General features: G+C 40.7%; 1 protein-coding gene across 1 annotated transcript in view; it reads left to right on the forward strand.

Moving 5' to 3' along the window:
* The window catches only part of CDH20 (cadherin 20), a 61,246-nt gene that overhangs the window by 1,471 nt on the left and 34,010 nt on the right, over positions 1-25,765 (forward strand). Inside the window, exons 2-5 of the mRNA XM_059893563.1 lie at positions 6,359-6,653; positions 7,184-7,303; positions 9,794-9,961; positions 14,226-14,413. Coding sequence (XP_059749546.1) covers positions 6,359-6,653; positions 7,184-7,303; positions 9,794-9,961; positions 14,226-14,413 — 771 coding nt within the window. The remainder of the gene's footprint in view (positions 1-6,358; positions 6,654-7,183; positions 7,304-9,793; positions 9,962-14,225; positions 14,414-25,765) is intronic.

The raw sequence follows: 25,765 nt of genomic DNA on the forward strand, positions 1-25,765 counted from the left end.
TGAATTCAAAACCTCCACCTCTGGCTCAGACCACTCATCTGAGGTTCAGACTTACAAACCCTACCGCTCCACATTTATGACTCAAAGGCATCCCATGTGTAGCATATCCAGTAAAGAATTCTCTAAGTCCACCCTGTTAGACTCTCTCACCACCATTATTTTTCCACAGCTCTAATCACAACCAACAATACCTAATTTATTTGTTTGTTTATATGTGTATTGTCTGAAGCCCTAGACTAGACTATAAGCTCAGTGAGGACAAGGACACTGCTCCCATTTTATCCACAAGGCCTAACACAGCACCTGTCACATAGGCAGTGTGCAAAAAGATACTTATGAAATCAGTACCTCGTGGTGTAGTAAGGATTAAGTAATAAGCTAACACATGTAAAGGGCTTTAGCAGAGTACCAGGTCCAGAGTAAGATCTTAATAATCGTTACCCTGTAGTAGCTGTCGTCACCGTCGTCGTCGTCGTTGTAGTAGCAGCAGCAGCAGCAATAGTATAGGGAGTTCCTTATGTGAATTAAGCAGCTCAGTAATGCATACCTAATGCACCTGCAAATCTCTTGGCCTCAAAACCTGTGAATTTTCTTTGCCTTCTGCCTTCCCTTCTCTTCTTCCTTCATGCACAACCAGTCACCACATTCTGTCAATATCTCCTTGCCAGTTTCTCTCAGATTCACCTCATCCTCTCCAGGCTCTGTGATTACTGTGGTCCCTCTGTTCTTCATGATTAGATTAACTAAGCAGGTGCTGTAGGGAGAATCTTCCCATTCCTCCCGCTAGGACTCAGGACATTTACCTCCTTGAAGCACCCTTTCCATCATGTCACTCTTTTGATTAAGAAAGCACTGTAGCTCTCCAGTGCTTATCACAGCTCTCAGCATACAGTTCAAGGACTTCCAGAAAATGAGTCCTCCTCCCTTATCCAACCCTCCCCTAGGATTTCTCAAATCCTGTCCTGACCTCGGTCAAGCTGGGTCTCCTTACTGGCCCCGACACGACATACCACGTCAGTCCCTACCCCAGATGAGTGCCCATGCTACTGTCATGCCAAGGACACACGGTCAGCCCCTCTCTGTTCAATCACATTCAGATTTCTCAGGGCCCCAGCTTAAAAGCCTTTTCCATCATGAATACATCTTCCACCTATTCAGAGTCCAAAGATCTCTAGCAACTTGATATTTGTAAAATATTTCTTCCAACTAGACGCACATAGCTACCGCTAAAATAGGTTTAAGAAAATGCTTTCGTATTCAGTAATTGTTTTGTGTATTTGTACAGTTTAGAGCCCTCCTCCCTTCTCCCAAAGATAGAAACTGAGATGCCATCCCTGGCCTTCCCTACATTTCCCTAACACTGAGTACCCAGCACAGAACTGGACATACAAAAATGCAGAAAGACAAGAGTATCTGACATGTTTCTGTGCTACCACAGTACCGTGTGTCAGTCATATTCTCATAAAGCAGATCATTTAATCATCATAACAATGCTACGAGGTAAGTACAATTCACTACTTTTTGATAATTAGAGTAGGGAACAAGGCTCAGAGAGGTAACGTTCCTTGCCCAAAGTTACACAGAAGGCCAGGAAATCTGAAACCGAAGCCATGGGCTTTCTTTTACGCTGCCCTGCACGTGGCCATGACTTTAGACCTAGCCCTGAGAGATACACAGAAGCAGCAATGGTGTCGGTGAGACCGGGAATGTAACCAAGCCTGTTTCCTGAAGGTGGGAGCACACAGCTGTGTAGTACCCTCTAGTATGCATGAGTAGTGCTCACTCTTTCCTAATCACCCCAACACAGGACACAGGATACCTCCGCATCTCCACAGTCATCCTGTCCAACCAACACTCCAGCAAACAATGAAAGTTTTTACCCTGAATTGGGTATGTCACCGCCACATGAAGAAGATAATTATGTATTCACTTACCCAGGCACTTTTCCCCTTTACTTTCTTTTGAAAGAGAATCCATCCACCTTTCGTTCCCTCTCCCCCAGGGGCATTTCAGCTTGTCACCTTGAGCTCTGGAAGATGTCTGTTTAGAGAGCTGGCCTGAGTATTTGCTTATTTCAGAAAGGAGTGTGGCAACAATTATCAGCTGTAATTGGTATGGCCTTATAAAATCCACACTGGGCTTTCCAGGGACAAGGCAGTGTCGAGTTAAAGCTAGATTATATTGACATATGCAAAGAGGGGGACGCAGAGAGCTTGTGCTTGTGCACGAATCTGTGGTCCCAAGTCATGCTGAGGTTAACAACTACACGGAAGCTGTCTAACCACAAACTGTAAGCACTTGCTGAATTCCTGGAACTATACGAGGCACCATGAAAGACAGCAAAAGGAGTGAAAGTCACCCTTGTGTTTAACATTTTTTCATGATCTTCATGTACTTCCCATCATTCACTACTCCTTTGGCTCAAGATCTTATAGACTAAAGAATTGTTAGGTTAAGTAGACTATCCACCTGCCTGTCTAGGATAAGTACATAACCACGTGCTGCCAACTCCATTCCAGAAGCTCCTTACCTTCCTCCAAAGAGCTGGTGCTCAGTCAGTGTTAGCTGAATTAAGTATGGATAAACATAAAACACATTTTTATTGCAGTGCCAATTTGCTGAGTGACTTAGAGAAAAGCTGTTAATATCTCTTGTTTTCAATTTTCACAACCAAATGTGTATTCTACGGCTGGTAAACCTAATGTTACATGCACAATACTGTGCTGGTTATTAAGCTAGTGTCTCAGCTCTGTATTCACCTTTCCATACTCCACTTTGTGATGCTGGGGCTGGAACTCTGCAAACCACAGTTTCTCCTTTTCCAACCAGCTCCCACTGGGTTCTGAGAGTAGAATGCACTAGAGGGAGAACCAGAGGCAGGAGGAGGGACAAGGGACTTGTTCCTTTCACCTGCAGCAGTTCATTCCAGTTTCTGGATTCTTTCCGCACTCCCAGCCCCAGCCTCACCACACCCGCTGAGAAATATCAGCACCACTGGATGGCACCCCCTTCTCAGAGGTCTGAGTCTCAGTTCCGTGGGAGGTGGGCGCTGGGGGGCCCCTCCTCTAAACTCCTGAAGCCCCAGCCTGATGGGGCAGCCCTCCCTTCTCAGAGGTCTCTGGCTCAGCCTCCTGCAAACGCCCAGATTCCAAGAGCCCCAACTTCTGCCCTCTGCTCCCCCAGCCAGAGGGGCACTAGCTGTTTCCTGGAGTTACTATCTCTCCTATGACACCTCAATGTTCCCTTTCTGCCTTTTCAATCCTTCATATTAAATTCTCCCTGCTGAAATAAGTGGTGTGGGTTCTGTTCCCTGACTAGATCCTGAACTGATACAATTTCAGTTGACCCTTGAGCAACGTGGGGGTTAGGGGCACCAACCGTCCGCAACCTGGAAAATCCATTTTTAACTTTAGAGTCGGCCCTCTGTCTATATCCACGGTTCCTCCCTAATCACAGTTTACTCTGTATCCGTGGTTCTGCATCCACAGATTCATGTGTAGTACTGTTTGCAGCATATACTATTGAAAAAAATCCACATGTAAGTGCACCCTCGTGGTTCAAATCCATGTAGTTCAAGGGTCAACTGTAGAGTCCCCAGAAACTAGTTCTGTGTAAGCAGATCCTGGCCCTTTTCATAGCTGGTACTCTTCCTGTTCATAGGAGGCCCTCCTGCTTCTCTGTGGATGTCATCCCTCTTCCTTCCCCCCTCCTCTCCCCTCTTTCTTGCACATAAACACACACACACACAGAAGGTACCTGAAAGGTGCTTGCCAGCTCTTTTAAGGCAAAGGTAACGTGGTTTCACTAAAAGCTTTAACCCTACTACTACACCCTACACCACTCACTCAATAAAATTTTATTGAGCATTTGCTACATGTGAGGACTCACGCTAAGATGGAAGCCACGCGGTTCCTGACTTCAAGGAACTCACAGTCTAGAGAGTTCCTCAAATTCTTCTCTCAATACAAACAAAAACAAAGATAACAGATCCAAGGTTCAGCCCAGACTCCACTGACATCAGCCAGCGGAGTAGCTCCTGAGGAACCAGAACCTTCTCTACAGCAGCAAAGACTTCTAGCCTCCTGTCACTTATTAAGTACTCTCCATAGGCAGAGCACTTAAACTTGGCCTATGATAATCACAAGTATGCTTAACTTTCTTAAGGTTCACAGGACAAAACTTTTTAGATGACAAATAGAACACCTCAAAACAATCCTGGGTATTTTCTTTAATGTCAGCTTCTATTCTCTCTTTTTCCCCTGGATAATCTGCCATGCCCTGAATTAACCTATTTCATTCTAAGTGAAAGTTCTATGCCGCATGCCTTAAAACTACACGTATTTATATATATATTTATACTTATACATGTATAGACATATATATGTAAACACACACAAACATATAAATTTTTTTTTTTTAATCCTTAGATCCCTGTCCTCCTCCTCCCAATTCCATTCCTCCGCCTGGGAACACAGGTCCAGATGGAATGGATTTTCATTTCTTTGTGGCCAGGTCCAAATAAAATGGCTTTCTACTCTACACAATAAGAGCTAGGCACCTCTGCTTTTTTAACTGCATAAACAGAAGATTTGGATTGTGATAAAAAATAATAATACTGTATATGGAATGAGGAAATGGGAGAACTTTATATTCAAAATAGAATTCTTTAAGTAGAAAAAAATCCACAGCTATTTTTTCGGTCAGTTTGTTCTCTTATTTCCCTTCTCTAGATAAGACACAGCTGAATTCCTCTGGGCAGCAAAATCGCTGCCTGTGTGATCTGGCCATGAGTCAATTTGAGATCAGCTCAAAACCAGCCACAACCTCCAAACCCATCCTTGTCTGAGGATGCTGTGAATACACTTTCAGGTGTCTTCTTGGTGTCCGTGCCATTTAATCCTCAGACTAACACTGTCCCAGCAATGCTTCAGGCAGCCTTCTCCAGCTTTTACCATTGGGCTATGCATAACAAAAAGGCCAACAGGTTGTTTTTTGGCCGTCTCTGCTACACTCCTGAAGGTCTGAAGGGAGTACAGAAGAGCTGGGCATGTTAATACCCTTCTCTCTATGCACGTATATCATCATGGTAATTGGCCCCATTTATAGCTTTCCTATTATGGGAAAGACACTGTACTAGGTGCTTTACATACATTAATCTCTAATGAGCCCAACAAACCTTCACAGTAAGAATTAACATTGTCCTCTACATTTATAATATGAGGAACTTGAGAGTTATAAGCGTTAAATAATTTGTCAAGGGCACTCAATTTATAACTGATACAGACTGTTCAGGCCAGATATACTTGCCTCTCTGGCCTAACCCTAACGCTGGCTGTCTGTTTTATAAACTATATCTCATGGACTTCATCACCGAGCTATGCAAAGTGCTAACTACCCCAGCAACAACAGAGCTGGTGGCGGCTGACTAAGTGTAACTAATTTTCTGTTGCCCCCTTAGAGCAGGACTATTACAAGATAGCACAAAATTCCAGGGTTCTTGCCATCTATATACATGGTCTATAATTAGGGATGCAGGAGTTTATTTCTAGGCTTAATATGAAAATAGTGCCCCTGGACTCATTTCGAGAGTCGTTACAAAGTAATTTGGGAGGAAATATAGCTGGATGGACAGATAAAAGCATGTCCCTAACAGAACCTTCCACATATAGATTTGAGTGATTCAGTTATGAGGCCAAGGACTGGTTCCCACCAAAAGGAGAGATACACTGATACAAAGAATAATAACCAGCAGTAAAATTCCATTTTGACGCCTGAAACATAAACAAGTATAGTCCTACTGAGTGAAACTACGGAATTCAGAGAATTTTAAGAGCCCCTGGAAGTCATTTTGTATTTCCAGTACGGTGGCCACTGGTCTATTTATTAGCTATTTCATCAGCTTCTCATCCAACTTGAATTGTCATAAAGTTTCTGAAATTCCAAAATTTAATTTATATCAACACTTGTAAAATTTTTAAATGTTTAGCCTTGTCCTTTTTTTAAAAAGAAAATTAAATGGAAAGGCTGGATTCCTTCTTATTAGACTTGCTCCTATTGTACACGTTGGGACCTACACTTCCCAGAACTCCTGTTTTCTATACTTCTCAGGGAGAGGAACTTTAAAAACAGTATTAAGTTAAGGATACTGAATGGGATGTAGAGAAACTTTACTTATTCATCAACTTATATTTGCTCTTTGATATAATCATGTTCAATGCATATTAGTTCTTTGTAGACATTTTAAACATCTGAGTGAAAAAAAGTCTTTCTGTTTGAAAGGAAATCATAAATTTAGACCATACTGAAAAATCTATTTATTTCTGACACCTGTTCATATGTCGGTGCTTTTTTTCCTCAGCTTCACTCAGACATGGACCGGGGGGATGGATCCATCAAATACATCCTCTCTGGAGAAGGTGCAGGCGTTGTGTTTACCATCGACGACACCACTGGAGACATCCACGCCACTCAGAGGCTTGACCGAGAGGAAAGGGCCCAGTACACTTTAAGGGCTCAAGCTCTGGACAGGCGGACGGGCAGGCCAATGGAGCCAGAGTCAGAGTTCATCATTAAAATCCAAGACATCAATGACAATGAGCCCAAGTTCCTGGATGGACCTTACGTCGCCACTGTGCCAGAAATGTCACCAGTGGGTAAGCTGGAGATTCACTGATTCTCACAAACAGCGGTTCCACTATAGAAGATCCTCCTGTCTAAACGTGGAGAAGGACAGAAAGTGCAGAACAGTTCACAAATCATAAAACTCTACCAAGCTACTTAGACACTGAAGTCAGCCATAGTATAAAATAGTAGTAATACTAAGCCTAGTATTGTTATTCAGTTCCGGTTCTTAAAAAGCAAAACAAAATATAGATGATAGATAGATAGATAGATAATATTTGATTCATAAGGGAGAAGCATTTTGGTATTATCAAAAGAGGAATGAGGGGCCCAAAGACTGTGTTGTCCTTACGAGTTACTAAGAATTTAAAACACAAGTAACTCCCATCCCCACTGAAGAGGTACTTCTGTACTAAGCAGTTATGGAAACTTGACCTAGAAAGAGGCCTTTCCCAAGGAAGCAGACATAACATTTGCAAATGCTTTAAAATTGCCCATTCAGGATTGCATTCAGCCTTTAGCAATTCAACTTGAACAGGTTTCCACCATCTCTCTCCCTCAGGGACTTCTGTCATCCAGGTGACAGCCACAGATGCTGATGACCCAACCTATGGCAACAGTGCCCGAGTCATGTACAGCATCCTCCAGGGCCAGCCATATTTTTCTGTGGACTCCAAAACAGGTATGTGATGTAATACTTGAGTCAGAGGTGTTGATTTTATTCTCTAATAATTTGTAACTGCTATTTATGACAGACCCAACTCTCCTTTTCAAGAACTCTCCAGGGAGTGTATTAACTAGAGAGGATTGTTATAAGCTTTGGGATTAAGAGACCAAACTAGCACTGCCCTGGTGGGTAAGGGCAGCACAATGCATAGACAGTGGATAAAGTCCGATTGGAGAGGCCCAAAGAACTGCCTACACAAAAGTATACCTCCACACTAACCTGTAAAAAATCCTATAGCTGTTATTTATTCCCAGGGAGTAAGGTCTTTTATAACGCCAAGAAGATCTAAGAGGATTGGCATATTAACCTGGGCTCACTACAGAAATAGAATAATTGATTTTGAAACTAGGAAGAACCTTAGGGGAATCATCCAGTCCATCACTCTTCACTTAAAGGATAAGGAAATTGGGAACGGAGACCTAACAAAGTACTTCTGGTTGTAGAGATGTCCCCTGACATGTGGTCTGATGTTCTTCCCACTGAGCCACCCCGTACTAAGCAGAGAGCAAGTCCAGAATGAATGGGATGAGGGGGGAGAGAGCACAGAGCATGGAATGTGGCCCCCCAAAAAGGAGGTGCTAAGTGGGACACTCTGACAGGGAGGACAGCACAGAGAACCGGGTGGGTAAGGAGGTAAGGAGCAACGTGCTAGAAAAGAACACGTCAACAATCAACAAATCAATTTGGCTTTGGGATTTTTGTTTTGTTTTGTTTTGAGTTTTACCCAAGAGCTTTGACTACAGAATTTATGTTTTATCTATGAAGGATTCCCTTTAATACTTTCAAGTTGGGCACAGCAATTATTATGATTATTATCTTGCACTTGTTCCAGACTTTCTCCCTTTTAAAATACATTCATAAATATTACCATATTTGAGCCTCCCAATAATCTTGCAAACTAGTGAAATATATGGAAGTGTTGTTATTCCCATTTCACATACAGCAAAATTGAGGACTGAAGAGTAATTAACACAAAACTAGAGTAAAGAAACTTACAGCCACAGAGGTAAAGTCAATGACAAACACTCAAAGTCATCCCTTTACAGGAAATAGAAAAAACAGATTTCTATTAGCAACCTGATATAATTTTTTTCCAGAAGTCCTCAGGGGAACCAGGCATTTGGAAAACTGTATCATAAAAGTAGAAAGTGAGGGAGTATACATTAGTAGGAGGAAAGAAAAAAGGTTGCAGTTAGGGACTTCCATAAAACAGTAACTTTAACCACTCTACAGATGGAGGGAGGGAGAGTGAGGGGGTGCCCACAGGGAGGAAAAATACAGACAGGAAGAGGGTAATGTGTCCTTTACATCCCAAGAGGAACCTTACATTATTTTGACAGCTCCCAGGGGGCATCTATAGTGTTAAGGTCAAAAATACATGAAAAGATCGTTATTGCCATGCCCATAGGCCATTTAAAAAAAGAAAATGCTAAATATTTCACTTCAGAATGTTGTTACTATAATGCAATATATATACATTATAGGAGTAAAATGGGGACAGGTTTGTGGTTCCCAGTTCCTTCCTCTGGCATGCAAAAGGTCTATTTAGCCAAGGGTCATGTTGTAAACTTGCAGTAAACACGCCTTTAATCTTTGCCTGGAGAGCACAGAAGTCACCTTTTCTAAGTGGAAGGGTTCAAAGGAAGATAAAACATTACCACACATCCTTGGCAGGATCAAAACAACACGTCTCACAGGATTTTGACTTAGACCCCTCTTCCTAACTGAAACCATATCATCATACGGCAGTGCTGCTACCTACTGTCTGGGGGAGATCATCCTGTATGTGTGTTAAACATAAACAACTCACAGAGCATCTTTCATGTCTTAGCGCACGGAACGCACTGAAGCACAGAGGTGAGCAGAACCTAACAAAACAGAATGAACATATAACAAAAGGAAAAGCAAATCTGAATTCCAACCCTGCTTACAATTAATTACTGGGGAGGCAGGAGAAAGCAGACTAGGAATGAGTTGCCTAAAGAAGAGTCATTCACACTACAAGGGCTCTAGGGGCTGAATGAAGAAAGAAAGAGCTAAAGGAGAATTATCTAAAATCACAGATTTGCAGGCATATGAGGCTTTGTTTTCCGGACCCGAAGCCCCAGTTTTGTTTGGTGAGACAGAGCAGCCTGAAACTGTCTCAGACTGCCAGTTCCCCAGTCTGTTAGAGAACCATTGCTGCCACCTCCTGTTCTTTCTCAGTAATGTTGCCAAAGGAAATCAGCCCGCGAAGCTCTGCCGGCTGGAATAGTTATTTATTCACCCTCTGTTTAAGCACAGCATTTTTTTTGACGCTGGGATTCTGACCTCAAATTTAATAAAATATGTGACTTGCATCTCAACTCTAGCCATTAACAATGCACAAGGAGAAGCCTAGAACCCAATCTTTAAAATGGAACTTGTGGTTTTGTTTTTAAAAACAAAGTCATTTCTATCCTGCAGGTGTAATTAGGACAGCACTCATGAACATGGACCGAGAAGCCAAAGAATACTATGAAGTGATTATCCAAGCCAAGGACATGGGAGGGCAGCTTGGCGGATTAGCTGGGACCACAACGGTCAACATCACCCTCTCAGATGTCAATGATAACCCACCCCGCTTTCCCCAGAGTGAGTACCTAACCAGTGAGAGTATAGGTCTCAAGTCAGAGGGATGCAGTTGTGACAGAGGTGAAAGAGAAAGGCCTGTCTGAGTCCCTCTTTGAGTTCAATTATTCATGGATTCCTTTCTGACATTTATCATGAGATTCTCACATAACTATTTCCCTTCTAGATACCAACTTCCCATAACTAAACCAGTGTTTAAACTCTTTTTTTCTTGATTGCCATGCCCTGACCACTCCCCATAAAATTAAATATTAAGTAGTAAGATTTTGTTGGGTAGGGCTGAACTTTAGAGAGCCACAAACCATTGTAATATATAATAAATATCTAAGATTTTTTCACCTCTCCCCAACAAGAATCAATTTTTGCCCCCTAGGGGGCAATATTGCCCTTGTTGAGAATGCATGCAGGGAAACTAAGCCAAAGCTGGAGGTGAACATAGTGACCCATCTGACCACCTTAACCAATCAGGTACCAAGCACCTGCTTTGTAAGGGCCCTGGGCATGAGGGGCACAAGATGCCTGAAACCCAGTCTCTGCCCCTGCGAAGCTTAAAGTCCACTTGGGGAGTACGTACTCGATATTCATCAAAAGTTAACCAGGAAGCAGCATTTGCTGTGCCACTAGGTTAGTGTAGAATGAAGCCTTCACAAGAAACCAAGATGAGTAAAGGCTTAATAAAAGAATGAGAGCTCAGCAGGGGATTGAAGAATATAAAGGATTCAAATAGGAAGAAAGGAAAACATTCCAGAAGGGGGAAGCTATTCATTCATTCAAAAAATATTTGCTTTGGGCAACATTCTAGATATGGGATATAAAGACCTAGAAATAAAGCTGCGAATGTAATTTTATGTTCAAAGATCCCTAAAATGAAGACCTGCTCTTCAGTGTTTCAAATGTGTTATATTTCTAACGGAAGTCACTGCAAAGGTTTTGAGCAAGTGAGAGACATAAAGGAAGGCTAATTTGATAGCCATGTACAGCACTGGTTGCTACGGGTGGAGACTAGAAGCAGGAGAGTCTGTTAGGAGGCTTTTAGAGTGGTCCAGATTTGAACTGATAAGGATGTAAGGAAACAGCAGAAGGGGTGGAATGGGGCAAATAAGAAAACATGGACTTCTGTCTCTTGATTTCTTGGCTAAGGGAAGATGGAATCAAAGATGACAGTGATGTTCTAGTCTGGGTGACAGGGAGAAGAACTGCACTACTGATAGAAACAGAGGGTGCATAATGGAACTAGTGGCAGGGAAGGAGGAAGACAAATTCCAATTTGAATGTGAAGTGACAGCAGGACAATCAGATTGAAGGTCCTTAAGGAAGGTGGAATATAGAGCTATGACTGTGGAATGGAGCCCAGGAACGGAATGTGAATTTGAGAAGCAGATGCCTAAGAGGGAGCAGTTGGAGAAGTGACAGCAGCAGACACAATTCCAGGTGAAAGACTTAACCAGGGGAATCAGGTTAAACAACAACAACAACTAAACTAAAAACTAAAAACCAGACCACCAGCTGAATAGCTACATTTTAAGTCAGTCAAACCAAGTAAGCCATCTATTTCATCTATGTAAATACAGGAAGAGGACTCAAATATTTACATACAACTGGTATCCATAAAGTCCCCATGAGATTTCGTGAAACTAAAAGACAGTATATTAAATATTTCACAAGTGGTACAAATAAGTAGGTTACTAAGTTGATTGGTCCTACAGTTCAGAATAGTAGCATATCATGAAAACAGTTTATGAAATGCCATATGGATTGGCTTCTTAATTGCTTTGCTGACCCTGTGGGTTCCATCTTTATTTTTTCATGAATGGCTCACACTGTGCACACTGTAGACTACAGATTCTTGAACATCCTTGATCCTATTTGGCTTTGTAATTTGACACTAGACAGTATCTCTGAGGCATAAAGGGAAGAACGAAGTTATTACACAGCTCACAGTACGTAGATTTGGACATACTGCAGGCAAGTTGTATTGTTACCTACCAGGGCTCTTGGCCTCCTTAATCAATAGAAATTGATCAGAGGCCAGACAAGAAATTCAGGCAAGGCTTTACTGGGAACCCCGCTGCAGCAGCAGGGAGTGAGAACAAACAACAGTTTCCCTTGCTTGCTCCCTGCGCGGGGGCGAGCTCGTTCCTTATACGGGGTGAGGGTAGGGGTGTGTCCAGGGGTCGGGACAGAGGGGTGGCTGGGGTGGTTTGCCCATCACTTAGGTGGTGTTGTGTGCAGGGGGCAGGCGAAGTACCCTGCTTTTGCTCTGGGCCCTTCAAAAGTGGCACTTGGGTTTTTTGGTCTCTTTGTATCTTTTGTCCAGAATTTGCCCCAACTGTGCATGCACCCAGTTATTTTTAGCCTCATATAGTTTCTCTGTCTTTTGTTGCTGGAGGAGAGGTGTGTCCAGGTGCAAGCACTGCAGCCCCGCAGCAAAGGGGCCCAGGTCCCAGCCTGTCTCAATATCACCGCAAACACGGCAGCTTCACAGAAGCACAACACAATACAGTGATAACTGGGGTTTTAGTCCTGCCCCACAAGGCAACATCTGAACACCATTCTAAAGCACACATTTTGAGTTGTCATTTTTTTTAAATAATGAAGAACCTAGAATAGAGTGGAAACACAGATTATGTTGCACGGAAGACAAAATGGAAATGTGTAAAAGTAATCTCTGTGTCTCTAAACATTGTTCACACATTATCTCTGCTTCCTCTAAAATAGTCATTATTTTTGGACTTTTAAAAAATTTTCTTTATCTCACCATTAATTATTTCTCCTATTTGCTAAAACTAGGTTTAAATGATCTCATTATTCCATAACCTACCTTGGATAAACTCTTTGGCATTATTAATCTTCTGATTCTTCATTTTGGAAATCCCATTTTCCCTCTTTTTCACAAATATCTGATTAGTTGTGGTTGACACAATGACACACCTACTATTTTATATTGAACAAGCTCAGTCACCTTTAACTGAACCAAATGTAAGGGAATGTCAAAACCTCAGACTATTTATTTCTAATATAATGCATTATGTGTAGAAATTATATGTATATGTTTGTTTCAACACAGAACATACAGCTTTCCTGGAGAAAATTGTTTTTCCCAAACGTGTTCTGCAATAGAAAAGTCTAATCCATCAACAACTTTAGAAGTGAATGTAAAGAGATCATGAAATCCAAGTGCCTCCAGTTTAGTACAGACATTAGCAATTTCTTGGCTCACACTGGCAAAGAACAGTCATCATTTCTCCTCCTGTGCAGGGGAGGGTGCTATGAGCTGGCTGGGTGCTGTCAGCCTCTCCAAATCTTTGTGAGACTCAAGCCGTCACATCCCAGGCTTCCCAGGTTCACATCCCCACAGCTTGCAATGCATATTAGAATCAGAGAGACCATGTACATATTGAAAATGTGATTGCTTGATACAATATTTAGTCATTCACGTTATGATTGACAAAATAACGAAGAATGTCAAAAAGTTTAGCCCCAGAGAAGGTAAGTTAATGAAAATACTACTCCATGGAGACAAAAATGAACTGAATTAGTGAATTCAGGATATCAAGTTGAAAAGGAGAACATTACTGGCTCTGAGCTTCTTACATATGTGAGAACTCTGGGGGCATTCTATTCTGGAAAAGAGAACAAGAAGCTTCAGAGATCTGTCCATGAAGAAGCTGCCAATGGGCAGTGCCAGGTGCACGGACAGACTGAAGCTGGTGGAGTTTGTTCTCCATGGCTGGTCCTCCTTGTAGATCACTGGTCTCCATTAAATTTGGGCAGGTGGTCATAGAGACAGGCATTCAGCATGATGGCCAGGCTACAAAGGAAAATGTGGGCATTTGAAACGTGAACAGAGTAAATACATACTTTGTGACCACAATGTTTTTTCTATTTTTCTCAGAAGTAATTAACATTTGGGGAAATGGTTCATTAGGAAGGAAAGACTGGAAAGCAAGGTATTGATACTTCTACCACTCTGAAGGTAGATTCACTGAGATGAGGAATATTTTTGCTTTTGTCCTGTCCTACTCCTAGGATTATGATCAAGGTATTTTGGCACCTACTTATCAAATATCCAGTACAGGCTATGACCCAATAACATTTACTCAGCCTCTTTGGATCTCAGTTTTTTCATCTGTAAAACTCAAGTTTTAACTTTTGGACCATGAAAAAGATGTTTTGCACAGCATGGTGGACATGATGTGATACTGAAGAGGCTTTTTTTTGGTAGTAACAGATTACAGAAAATGCATGTTCTGACTCTTCCTCACAGAACATTATCAGATGAGTGTGTTGGAATCAGCTCCGGTTAGCTCTACTGTGGGAAGGGTGTTTGCCAAGGACTTGGATGAAGGAATTAATGCAGAGATGAAGTACACTATTGTGGATGGAGATGGTGCAGATGCATTCGACATTAACACAGATCCCAATTTCCAAGTCGGCATCATAACTGTGAAGAAGGTAATCCAACTCCTTTTTCCAAATCATTTCAATGGAGGCTTTGAATGTGTATGAAATATTAGTAAGGACTGTTATATTATTGATATGTATTGCTTCAAATTCTCTGATACACTTTCCTATCAATAAGAAAAAAGCCTCTTACTCCTTTTGTTTACATGTAAACACTGGCTGTGTCATCATTTTACAGAAAGGGTACCAAGTCATGATAAAAATGTATTATAAATATGTCACTTTGGACTTCCCTGGTGGCGCAGTGATTAAGGATCCGCCTGCCAATGCAGGGGACACGGGTTTGAGCCCGGGTCCAGGAAAATCCCACATGCCGCGGAGCAACTAAGCCCGTGCACCACAACTACTGAGCCTGTGCTCTAGAGCCCACGAGCTGCAACTACTGAGCCTGCCTGCCACAACTACTAAAGCCTGCACACCTAGAGCCCCTGCTCCGCAACAAGAGAAGCCACCGGAAAGAGAAGCCTGTGCACTGCAATGAAGAGTAGCCCCCGCTCACCGCAACTAGACAAAGCCAGAGTGCAGCAACAAAGACCCAATGCAGCCAAAAATAAATAAATAAGTAAATTTATTTAAAAAAAAAAAAAAAGTCACTTCTCCTAGCTCACTACTTAGCCACTTTAAAAAACTGCTGTAGCTTAATTCCCTAATGATGTTAATGACTTAACCAATATCTGTATTTTAATAACCTCATTTTTACCATAGTATACCATAAACAACAATAAAGCTAGCTATACTATTATTATTAATCAATAAATAACATGCAGGGATTTTTAAATTGCTACTTAAAGACCTAAAGATGCTAATCAGACTTGGAAAGGTTTTATCAAACACAGCTGCTGAGTGATGTTACCACTTGGAACTCCTTCATAGTAAGGAGTTATAATAAGTTAATAAGTTTTCATAGTAAGTTAATAAGTTTTTGAATGTAAGCTATCGATTCTGTGGAATAAAGCACATATGGACATACTCAGCTGAAAGATAAAACCTAAAAATAATTGAAGTTTTAACATCCTAATAAATATATCTGATAAAATACATTAATTCAAAAAAGTATTGATTTCATCTTCCTTCTCCTCTATTTCAAATACAACTTAAAACCCAAGATATCTTAAATTATTTCTTCAACAAAGATTCGTTGAGTGCCTACCTATGTGCCAGGCACTGTTCTAGGCATTTAATGTAGAGAGTAAGTAAAACAACTGAAAACCTCTGCCCTCTTGAAGTTTACATTCTAGTAAGGGGAAGAAGACAATCAAATAGCAAGTAAGTCAATAAAGTTGTATATTAGAAAGCGATAAGTGCTATGTGGGAGGGGGTGTAAAATAGAACAAAGCAAGATCAGAAGAGCCAACATGACTTCAAATTTAATTGCATGCTTGTGACTGGCCTCACAGAGAAGTGACATTTATGCAAAGACTTGAAGTGGGCAGAGTCACAGCACAGAGTTGGGCAGGCTGACAATGCACAACCCTCGGAGGAGCCCTATAAATGACTTTCAGTGAGAACCATAAATGGCAGCCCTGTAAACAAGGGAATGGACACGGAAATACTGAGGAAAGTGTTCCAGACAAAGGAACAGCCAGTGCAAAGACCCTGAGGTGGGACTCTGCCTGGCTTGTTTCAAGAACAGCAAGGGGGTTTATAAGCCTGGAGAGGGAGACCAGAAGGAGATGAGGTCAGAAAAGTAACAAGGGGGACAGACTGTGTTAGGACCTTGCAGGCAGATTAAGGACTTTGGGTTTTAATTTGACTAAAGTGGAGAACTGAAGGATTTTAACAGATGTGTGACATCACTGGACTTTTATTATGAAATAATTACTGTGTAAGCTGTGTTGAGAAAAGGCCATAAGGGGGCAAGAATGGAAACAGGGAGTCCAGCTGAGAGGCTATTGCAATAATCAAGGTAACAGATGATGATGGCTTGGTCTACGGTATTGGGAATGGATGTGGTGAGAACTGGTCAGAATCTGAATATATTTTGAAAGTAGAACCAACAGGATTTCCTAACAGATTGGATGAGGATATGAAAGAAAAAGAGGAGTCGGTTGAGCGACAAAAAGAATAGAGATGGCACTAAGTGATACGGGGAAATACTGGAATTCAGTTCTGAGCACGTAACATTTGCAATGTCTATCAGACACCCAAGTGGAGATGTATAGCAGTTGTCGGTTATAGGAGTCTGGAATTTGGAGAAGAGTCTGGAATTTGGAGAAGAGTTCTGGACTGAAAATATAAATTTGAGAGTCATAAATGGTACTTAAAGCAAATAAAAAATAATAATATTCCAAGGGATCGAGCATAGATGGAGAAGAGGGCAGTGAAATAAATCCTGTGGCAGCCCAATGTGACAAGGTCAGGGAGAGCAAAAACAAGCAAGGAGACTGAGGAGGAGAGACCAGGGAGGCAGAAGGAAGATCAGGAGAGTCTGGTGTCCTGGAAGGTGTAAAGAAACTGTTTCCAAGAGAAGAGAGTGACTGCTCTAAGTGCTGCTGTGATAAGTGCTGCTAAAGGTCATATAAAAACACTGAAAATTAATCACAGACTTTAGGAACAGGGAGGTCATTGATGACCCTGACAAAAGCAACAAAGTCATAACTTAGAATGTGGCACAAGTTAATGTGTTAATAATAACTTTATTCTATGCTGTTCCATAGAGTTGAATTAACACTGCTTTAGAAGGGAAGAAGGGAGAGTTCACATGTTTATCCTTATTTATTTAATGTGCAATCAAGTACCGCAAAAGAACAGATATATCCAGCATTCCTCCAACCAGAAATCTTTATAACCAGCACACAATGACCTCAAAACAGTGCAAAATGCTGACATTAACTTTGGAACCATCATATAAATCTGGATGTAATTTAAATATTGTAGTTTATTTTACTCATATTCTTTGAGAACTAATAATACATTATAAAAGGTGACTAGAATAATAATACCAAGTTGTTGTATGACATAAGATTAAGAACACTCCCCTATTATGTGGCATGCCTCAAGCTAAAAATTAATAATACATTGCCTATCATGACTGGTAACTATAAACAAGGTAAAAGCTCAAAGTTTGGGATAATTATTATCTCTTTAAAGCAAAATTTATCTTTAAAGAATTAAGCAATCAGAAAAAGAGCTTTTGAGGTTCTCAATATATTTTAAATTTTATTTTATATCTTAAATAATATATAATTCTAAATAATAAAATAATATTAATTTATGTCCAATTACTAGAATATATCTTAGACCTTACTATAAGCCATTAATTTAAAAAATATTAACTATTATAATTTTGTATATGATGAGATTGGTTAGGGTGGTATGGCCATAGACTGTATCTGAAAGGAACCTCAAAATGTCGTTTCTCCAGCTCCCCTACCTGGAAAAAAGATTAAACCTCATAAGACAGAACACTGTCTTTCACTGTCATTGCTAAAACTATATCCATGTTTAATCAGAACATGTATCAACTTTGCCAAGGTCATTTGGATTTCTCTTCTGAACTTATGAGGCGCCAGAAAATGGAATTAAGAAACAGGTCAATAAGTTGAGTAGATGGACAAGTCAAATATAATAAATACTTCAGAGGCTATTGACTGCTAAATCTATACCTTTGGAACAACATTCACTCAGATGCTTGATCCACACCCATCCTCCTACTTTGTCATTAATAACGTCATGTAAAATTGAAAGAAATGTTCTGCTTTTGATTTATTTCCCTTAGGCCTATTATTTGTCTAAAAAAGCACACACTTTTTCAAAAAGAGAAATTAAGTTGAATTGATAGAATTGGGTCTTCATAAAACCACACTGATTACTACCCAGTACCTTGGGTCTTTTTTGGCTTTTAAGTAATCAATCAATTGATTTTCAGTCTCTTAATTTAAATGCTTTTCAAAGATAACTTGAAACATACAATTTTCAGAATGTTCTTTATTCTATATGAGCATGATCTTATATCTTCAGCATGTCTTCCATCTTCCAGCATACAATAAACAATTGTTTCAAGTCCACTCTCCTCTTAGGCAGGCCACAAAGCAGAAAACTTTTGAATTTCATCAAACCTAAGGTGCCATGAATTCTCATCACTGTCTTATTTTTAATTTTTTTTAACTTCTTTATTGGAGTATAATTGCTTTGCAATGGTGTGTTCGTTTCTGCTGTATAACAAACTGAATCAGCTATACGTATACATATATCCCCATATACCCTCCCTCTTTCGTCTACCTCCAATCTCCCTATCCCACCCCTCTAGGTGGTCACAATGCACCCAGCTGATCTCCCTGTGCTATGCGGCTGCTTCCCACTAGCTATCTATTTTACATTCGGTAGTGTATATATGTCCATGCCACTCTCTCACTTCATCGCAGCTTACCCTTCCCCCTTCCCATGTCCCCAAGTCCATTCTCTACGTCTGCGTCTTTATTCCTGTCTTGCCTCTAGGTTCTTCAGAACCATTTTTTTTGTAGATTCCACGTGTATGTGTTAGCATACGGTATTTGTTTTTCTCTTTCTGACTTACTTCACTCCGTATGACAGACTCTAGGTCCATCCACCTCACTACAAATAACTCAATTTTGTTTCTTTTTTATGGCTAAGTAATATTCCATTGTATATATGTGGCACATCTTCTTTATCCATTCATCTGTCAATGGACGCTTAGGTTGCTTCCATGTCCTTGTTATTGTAAATAGTGCTGCAATGAACTGTGGTACATGACTCTTTTTGAATTATGCTTTTCTCCAGGTATATGCCCAGTAGTGAGATTGCTGGGTCGTATGGCAGTTCTATTTTTAGTTTTTTAAGGAACCACCATACTGTTCTCCACAGTAGCTGTATCAATTTACATTCCCACCAACAGTGCAAGAGGGTTCCCTTTTCTCCACACCCTCTCCAGCATTTATTGTTTGTAGATTTTTTGATGCTGGCCATTCAGACTGGTGTGAGGTGATACCTCATTGTAGTTTTGATTTGCATTTCTCTAATGATTAGTGATGTTGAGCATCCTTTCATGTGTTTGTTGGCAATGTGTATATCTTCTTTGGACAAATGTCTATTTAGGTCTTCTGCCCATTTTTGGATTGGGTTGTTTTTTTTGATATTGAGCTGCATGAGCTGCCTGTATATTTTGGAGATTAATCCTTTGTCAGTTGCTTCATTTGCAAATATTTTCTCCCATTCTGAGGTTTCTCTTTTTGTCTTGTTTATGCTTTCCTTTGCTGTGCAAAAGCTTTTAAGTTTCATTAGGACCAATTTGTTTATTTTTATTTTTATTTCCATTTCTCTAGGAGGTGGGTCAAAAAGGATCTTGCTGTGATTTATGTCATGGAGTGTTCTGCCTATGTTTTCCTCTAAGAGTTTGATAGTGTCTAGCCTTACATATAGGTCTTTAATTCATTTTGAGTTTATTTTTCTCTATGGTGTTACGGAGTGCTCTAATTTCATTCTTTTAAATGTAGCTGTCCAGTTTCCCAGCACCACTTATTGAAGAGGCTGTCTTTTCTCCATTGTATATTCTTGCCTCCTTTATCAAAGCTAAGGTGACCATATGTGTGTGGGTTTACCTCTGGGCTTTCTATCCTGTTCCACTGATCTATATTTCTGTTTTTGTGCCAGTACCATACTGTCTTGATTACTGTAGCTTTGTAGTACAGTCTGAACTCCAGGAGTCTGACTCCTCCAGCTCCATTTTTCTTTCTCAAGATTGCTTTGGCTATTCAGAGTCTTTTGTGTTTCCATAGAAATAGTGAAATTTTTTGTTCTAGTTCTGTGAAAAATGCCACTGGTAGTTTGATAGGGATTGCATTGAATATGTAGATTGCTTTGGGTAATATAGTCATTTTCACAATGCTGATTCTTCCAATCAAAGAACATGGTATATCTCTCCATCTTTCTGTATCATCTTTAATTTCCTTCATCAGTATCTTATAGTTTTCTGCATACAGGTCTTTTGTCTCCTTAGGTAGGCTTATTCCCAGGTGTTTTATTCTTTTTGTTGCAATGGTAAATGGGAGTGTTTCCTTAATTCCTCTTTCAGATTTTTCATCATTAGTGTATAGGAATGCAAGAGATTTCTGTGCATTAATTTTGTATCCTGCTACTTTACCAAATTCACTGATTAACTCTAGTAGTTTTCTGGGAGGATCTTTAGGATTCTCTATGTATAGTATCATGTCATCTGCAAACAGTGACAGCTTTACTTCTTCTTTTCCGATTTGGAACCTTTTATTTCTTTTTCTTCTCTGATTGCTGTGGCTAAAACTTCCAAAACTATGTTGAATAACAGCGGTGAGAGTGGGCAACCTTGTCTTGTTCCTGATTTTAGTGGAAATGGTTTCAGTTTTTCACCATTGAGAACGATGTTGGCTGTGGGTTTGTCATATATGGCCTTTATTATGTTGAAGTAAGTTTCCTCTATGCCTACTTTCTAGAGAGTTTTTTTCATAAATGGGTGTTGAATTTTGTCGAAAGCTTTTTCTGCATCTATTGAGATGATCATATGGTTTTTATTCTTCAATTTGTTAATATGGTGTATCACATTGACTGATTTACTTATACTGTAGAATCCCTGCATGATCAAGTGGGATAAACCCCACTTGATCATGGTGTATGATCCTTTTAATGTGCTGTTGGATTCTGTTTGCTAGTATTTTGTTGAGAATTTTTGCATCTATGTTCATCAGTGGTATTGGTCTGTAGTTTTCTTTTTTTGTGACATCTTTGTCTGGTTTTGGTATCAGGGTGATGGTGGCTTCGTAGAATGAGTTTGGGAGTGTTCCTCCCTCTGCTATATTTCGGAAGAGTTTGAGAAGGATAGGTGTTAGCTCTTCTCTACATGTTTGATAGAATTTGCCTGTGAAGCCATCTAGTCCTGGGCTTTTTTTGTTGGAAGATTTTTAACCACAGTTTCAATTTCAGTGCTTGTGACTGGTCTGTTTATATTTTCTATTTCTTCCTGGTTCAGTCTCAGAAGGTTGTGCTTTTCTAAGAATTTGTCCATTTTGTCCAGGTTGTCCATTTTATTGTCATATACTTGCTTGTAGTAATCTTTCATGTTCCTTTGTATTTCTGCAGTGTCAATTGTTACTTCTTCTGTTTCATTCTATTGATTTGAGTTTTTTCCCTTTTTCCTTGATGAGTCTGACTAATCGGTTATCAATTTTGTTTACCTTCTCAAAGAACCAGCTTTTAGTTTTATTGTTCTTTGCTACCGTTTCCTCCATTTCCTTTTCATTTATTTCTGTTCTGATCTTTATGATTTCTTTCCTTCTGCTAACTTTGGGGTTATTTTGTTCTTCTTTCTCCAATTGCTTTAGGTGTCAGTTTAGGTTGTTTATTTGAGTTTTTTCTTGTTTCTTGAGATAGGACTGTATTGCTATAAACTTCCCTCTTAGAACTGCTTTTTCTGCATCCCATAGGTTTTGGGTCATCGTGTTTTCATTGTCATTTGTTTCTAGGTATATTTTGATCTCCTCTTTGATTTCTTCAGTGATCTCTTGGTTATTTAGTAGTGTACTGTTTAGCCTCCAATGTGTTTGCATGTTTTACAGTTTTTTTCCTGTAACTGATATCTAATCTTATAGCGCTGTGGTAAGAAAAGATACTTGATACGATTTCAATTTTCTTAAATTTACCAAGGCTTGATTTGTGAACCAAGATATGATCTAACCTGGAGAACGTTCCATGAGCACTTTAGAAGAAAGTGTATTCTGTTGTTTTTGGATGAAATGTCCTATAAATATCAATTAAATCCATCTTGTTTAATGTGTCACTTAAAGCTTGTGTTTCCTTATTTATTTTCATTTTGGATGATCTGTCCGTTGGTGAAAGTGGGGTGTTAAAGTCCCCTACTATGACTATTACTGTCAATTTCCCCTTTTATGGCTGGTACCATTTGCCTTATGTGTTGAGGTGCTCCTATGCAGGGTGCATAAATATTTACAATTGTTATATCTTCTTCTTGGATTGATCCCTTGATCATTATGTGGTGTCCTGCTTTGTATCTTGTAATAAACAATTTTTATTTTAAAGACTATTTTGTCTGATATAAGAATTGCTACTCCAGCTTTCTTTTGATTTCCATTTGCATGGAATATCTTTTTCCAACCCCTCACATTCAGTCTGTATGTGTCCCTGGGTCTGAAGTGGGTCTCTTGTAGACAACATATATATGGGTCTTGATTTTGTATCCATTCAGCCAGTCTACGTCTTTTGGTGGGAGCATTTAATCCATTTACATTCAAGGTAATTATCGATATGTTTGTTCCTATTACCATTTTCTTAATTGTTTTGGGTTTGTTATTGTAGGTCTTTTCCTTCTCTCGTGTTTCCTGCCTAGAGAAGTTCCTTTAGCATTTGTTGTGAAGCTGGTTTGGTGGTGCTGAATTCTCTTAGCTTTTGCTTGTCTGTAAAGGTTTTAATTTCTCCGCTGAATCTGAATGAGATCCTTGCTGGGTAGAGTAATCCTGGTTGTAGGTTTTTCCCTTTCATCACTTTAAATATGTCCTGCCACTCCTTTCTGGCTTGCAGAGTTTCTGCTGAAAGATCAGCTGTTAACCTCATGGGGATTCCCTTGTATGTTATTTGTTGCTTTTCCCTTGCTGCTTTTAATATTTTTTCTTTGTATTTAATGTTTGATAGTTTGATTAATATGTGTCTTGGCATGGTTCTCCTTGGATTTATCCTGTATGGGACTCTGTGCTTCCTGGACTTGACTATTTCCTTTCCCATATTAGGGAAGTTTTCAACTATAATCTCTTCAAATATTTTCTCAGACCCTTTCTTTTTCTCTTCTTCTTCTGGAACCCCTATAATTTGAATGTTGGTGCGTTTAATGTTGTCCCAGAGGTCTCTGAGATTGTCCTCAATTCTCTTCATTCGTTTTTCTTTACTCTGCTCTGCGGTAGTTATTTCCACTATCTTATCTTCCAGGTCACTTATCCATCCTTCTGCCTCAGTTATTCTGCTACTGATTCCTTCTAGAAAATTTTTTAATTTCATTTATTGTGTTGTTCATCAGTTTGTTTGCTCTTTAGTTCTTCTAGGTCCTTGTCAAACATTTCTTGTATTTTTTCCATTCTATTTCCAAGATTTTGGATCATCTTTACTATCATTACTCTGAATTCTTTTTCAGGTAGACTGCCTATTTCCTCTTCATTTGTTTGGTCTGGTGGGTTTTTACCTTGCTCCTTCATCTGATGTGTATTTCTCTGTCTTCTCATTTTGCTTAACTTACTGTGTTTGGGGTGTCCTTTTCACAGGCTGCAGGTTCGTACTTCCCATTGTTTTGGGTTCTGCCCTCACTGGGTATGGTTGGTTCAGTGGGTTGTGTAGGTTTCTTGGTGGAGGGACTGGTGCCTGTGTTCTGATGGATGAGGCTGGATCTTGTCTTTCTGGTGGGCAGGACCGCGTCCAGTGGTATGTTTTGGGGTGTCTGTGAACTTACTATGATTTTAGGCAGCCTCTATGATAATGGGTGGGGTTGTGTTCCTGTCTTGCTAGTTGTTTGGCATAGGGTGTCCAGCATTGGAGATTGCTGGTCACTGAGTGGAGTGGGTCTTAGCGTTGAGATGTAGATCTCTGGGAGAGCTCTCGCCGATTGATATTATATGGGGTCAGTAGGTCTCTGGTGGACCAATGTCCTGAACTCGGTTCTCCCACCTCAGAGGCTCAGGCCTGACACCTGGCCAGAGCACCAAGACCCTGTCACCCACACGGCTCAGAAGAAAAGGGAGAAAATAAAAAAATAATAAAGAAAGAAAATAATAAAATAAAGTTATTAACATAAAAAATTTAAAAATACATATTATTAAAATAAAAAAGTGGGCTTCCCTGGTGGCGCAGTGGTTGAGAGTCTGCCTGCCAATGCAGGGGACATGGGTTCGAGCCCTGGTCTGGGAAGATCCCACATGCCGTGGAGCGACTGAGCCTGTGAGCCACAACTGCTGAGCCTGCGCGTCTGGAGCCTGTGCTCCGCAGCAAGAGAGGCCGCGACAGTGAGAGGCCCGCGCACCGCGATGAAGAGTGGCCCCCGCTCGCCGCAACTGGAGAAAGCCCTCGCGCAGAGACGAAGACCCAACACAGCCAAAAATAAATAAATAAATAAATAAATAAATTTAAATTAAAAAAAAAATAAAAATTAAAAAAAAAAATAAAAAAGTAATTTATAAAAAAAAAAAGAAGAGAGCAATCAAAACAATAAACAAATCCACCAATGATAACAAGCACTAAAAACGACACTAATAATAAACGGACAGATAGAACCCTAGGACAAATGGTAAAAGTAAACCTATACAGACAAAATCACAAAAAGAAGTATACACATACACACTCCCAAAAAGAGAAAAAGGGAAAAAAATATATATGTATATATATAAAAAAAAGGAAGAGAGCCACCAAATCAATAAACAAATCTACCAGTGATAATAAGCTCTAAATACTAAACTAGGTAAACATAAAACTAGAAACAAATTAGACGCAGAAAGCAAACCCCAAGTCTACAGTTGCTCCCAACGTCCACCGCCTCAGTTTTGGGATGATTCGTTGTCTATTCAGGTATTCCACAGACGCAGGGTACATCAAGTTGACTGTGGAGGTTTAATGTGCTGCTCCTGAGGCTGCACAGAGAGATTTCCCTTTCTCATCTTCGTTCGCACAGCTCCTGGGGTTCAGCTTTGGATTTGGCCTTGCCTCTGCACGTAGGTCACCCTCTGGCATCTGTTCTTCACCCAGACAGGAGCGGGTTAAAGAAGTAGTTGATTCAGGGGCTCCGGCTCACTCAGGCTGGGGGGAGCGAGGGGTATGGAATGCGGGGCGAGCCTGCGGAGGCAGAAGCCAAAATGTTGCAACAGCCTGAGGCACGCCGTGTGTTCTCCCAGGGAAGCTGTCCCTGGATCATGGGACCCTGGCAGTGGCAGGCTGCACAGGCTCCTGGGAGAGGAGGTGTGGATAGTGACCTGTGCTTGCACACAGGATTCTTGGTGGCTGCACCAGCAGCGTTAGCATTCAATGCCCGTCTCTGGGGTCCAAGCTGATAGCCACGGCTTGCGCCCATCTCTGGAGCTCATTTAGGCGGTGCTCTGAATCCCCTCTCCTCACGCACCCCAAAACAATGGTCTCTTGCCTCTTTGGCAGGTCCAGACTTTCTCCCGGACTCCCTCCCGGCTAGCTGTGGCGCACTAGCCCCCTTCAGGCTGTGTTCACGCAGCCAACCCCAGTCCTGTCCCTGGAATCTGACCTCCGAAGCCTGAGCCTCAGCTCCCAGCCCCCACCCACCCCGGCAGGTGAGCAGACAAGCCTCTCAGGCTGGTGAGTGCTGGTCGGCACTGATCCTCTGTGCGGGAATCTCTC

The sequence above is a fragment of the Balaenoptera ricei genome, chromosome 14 (assembly GCF_028023285.1).
Source record: "Balaenoptera ricei isolate mBalRic1 chromosome 14, mBalRic1.hap2, whole genome shotgun sequence".
Classification (NCBI taxonomy): Eukaryota; Metazoa; Chordata; class Mammalia; order Artiodactyla; family Balaenopteridae; genus Balaenoptera; species Balaenoptera ricei.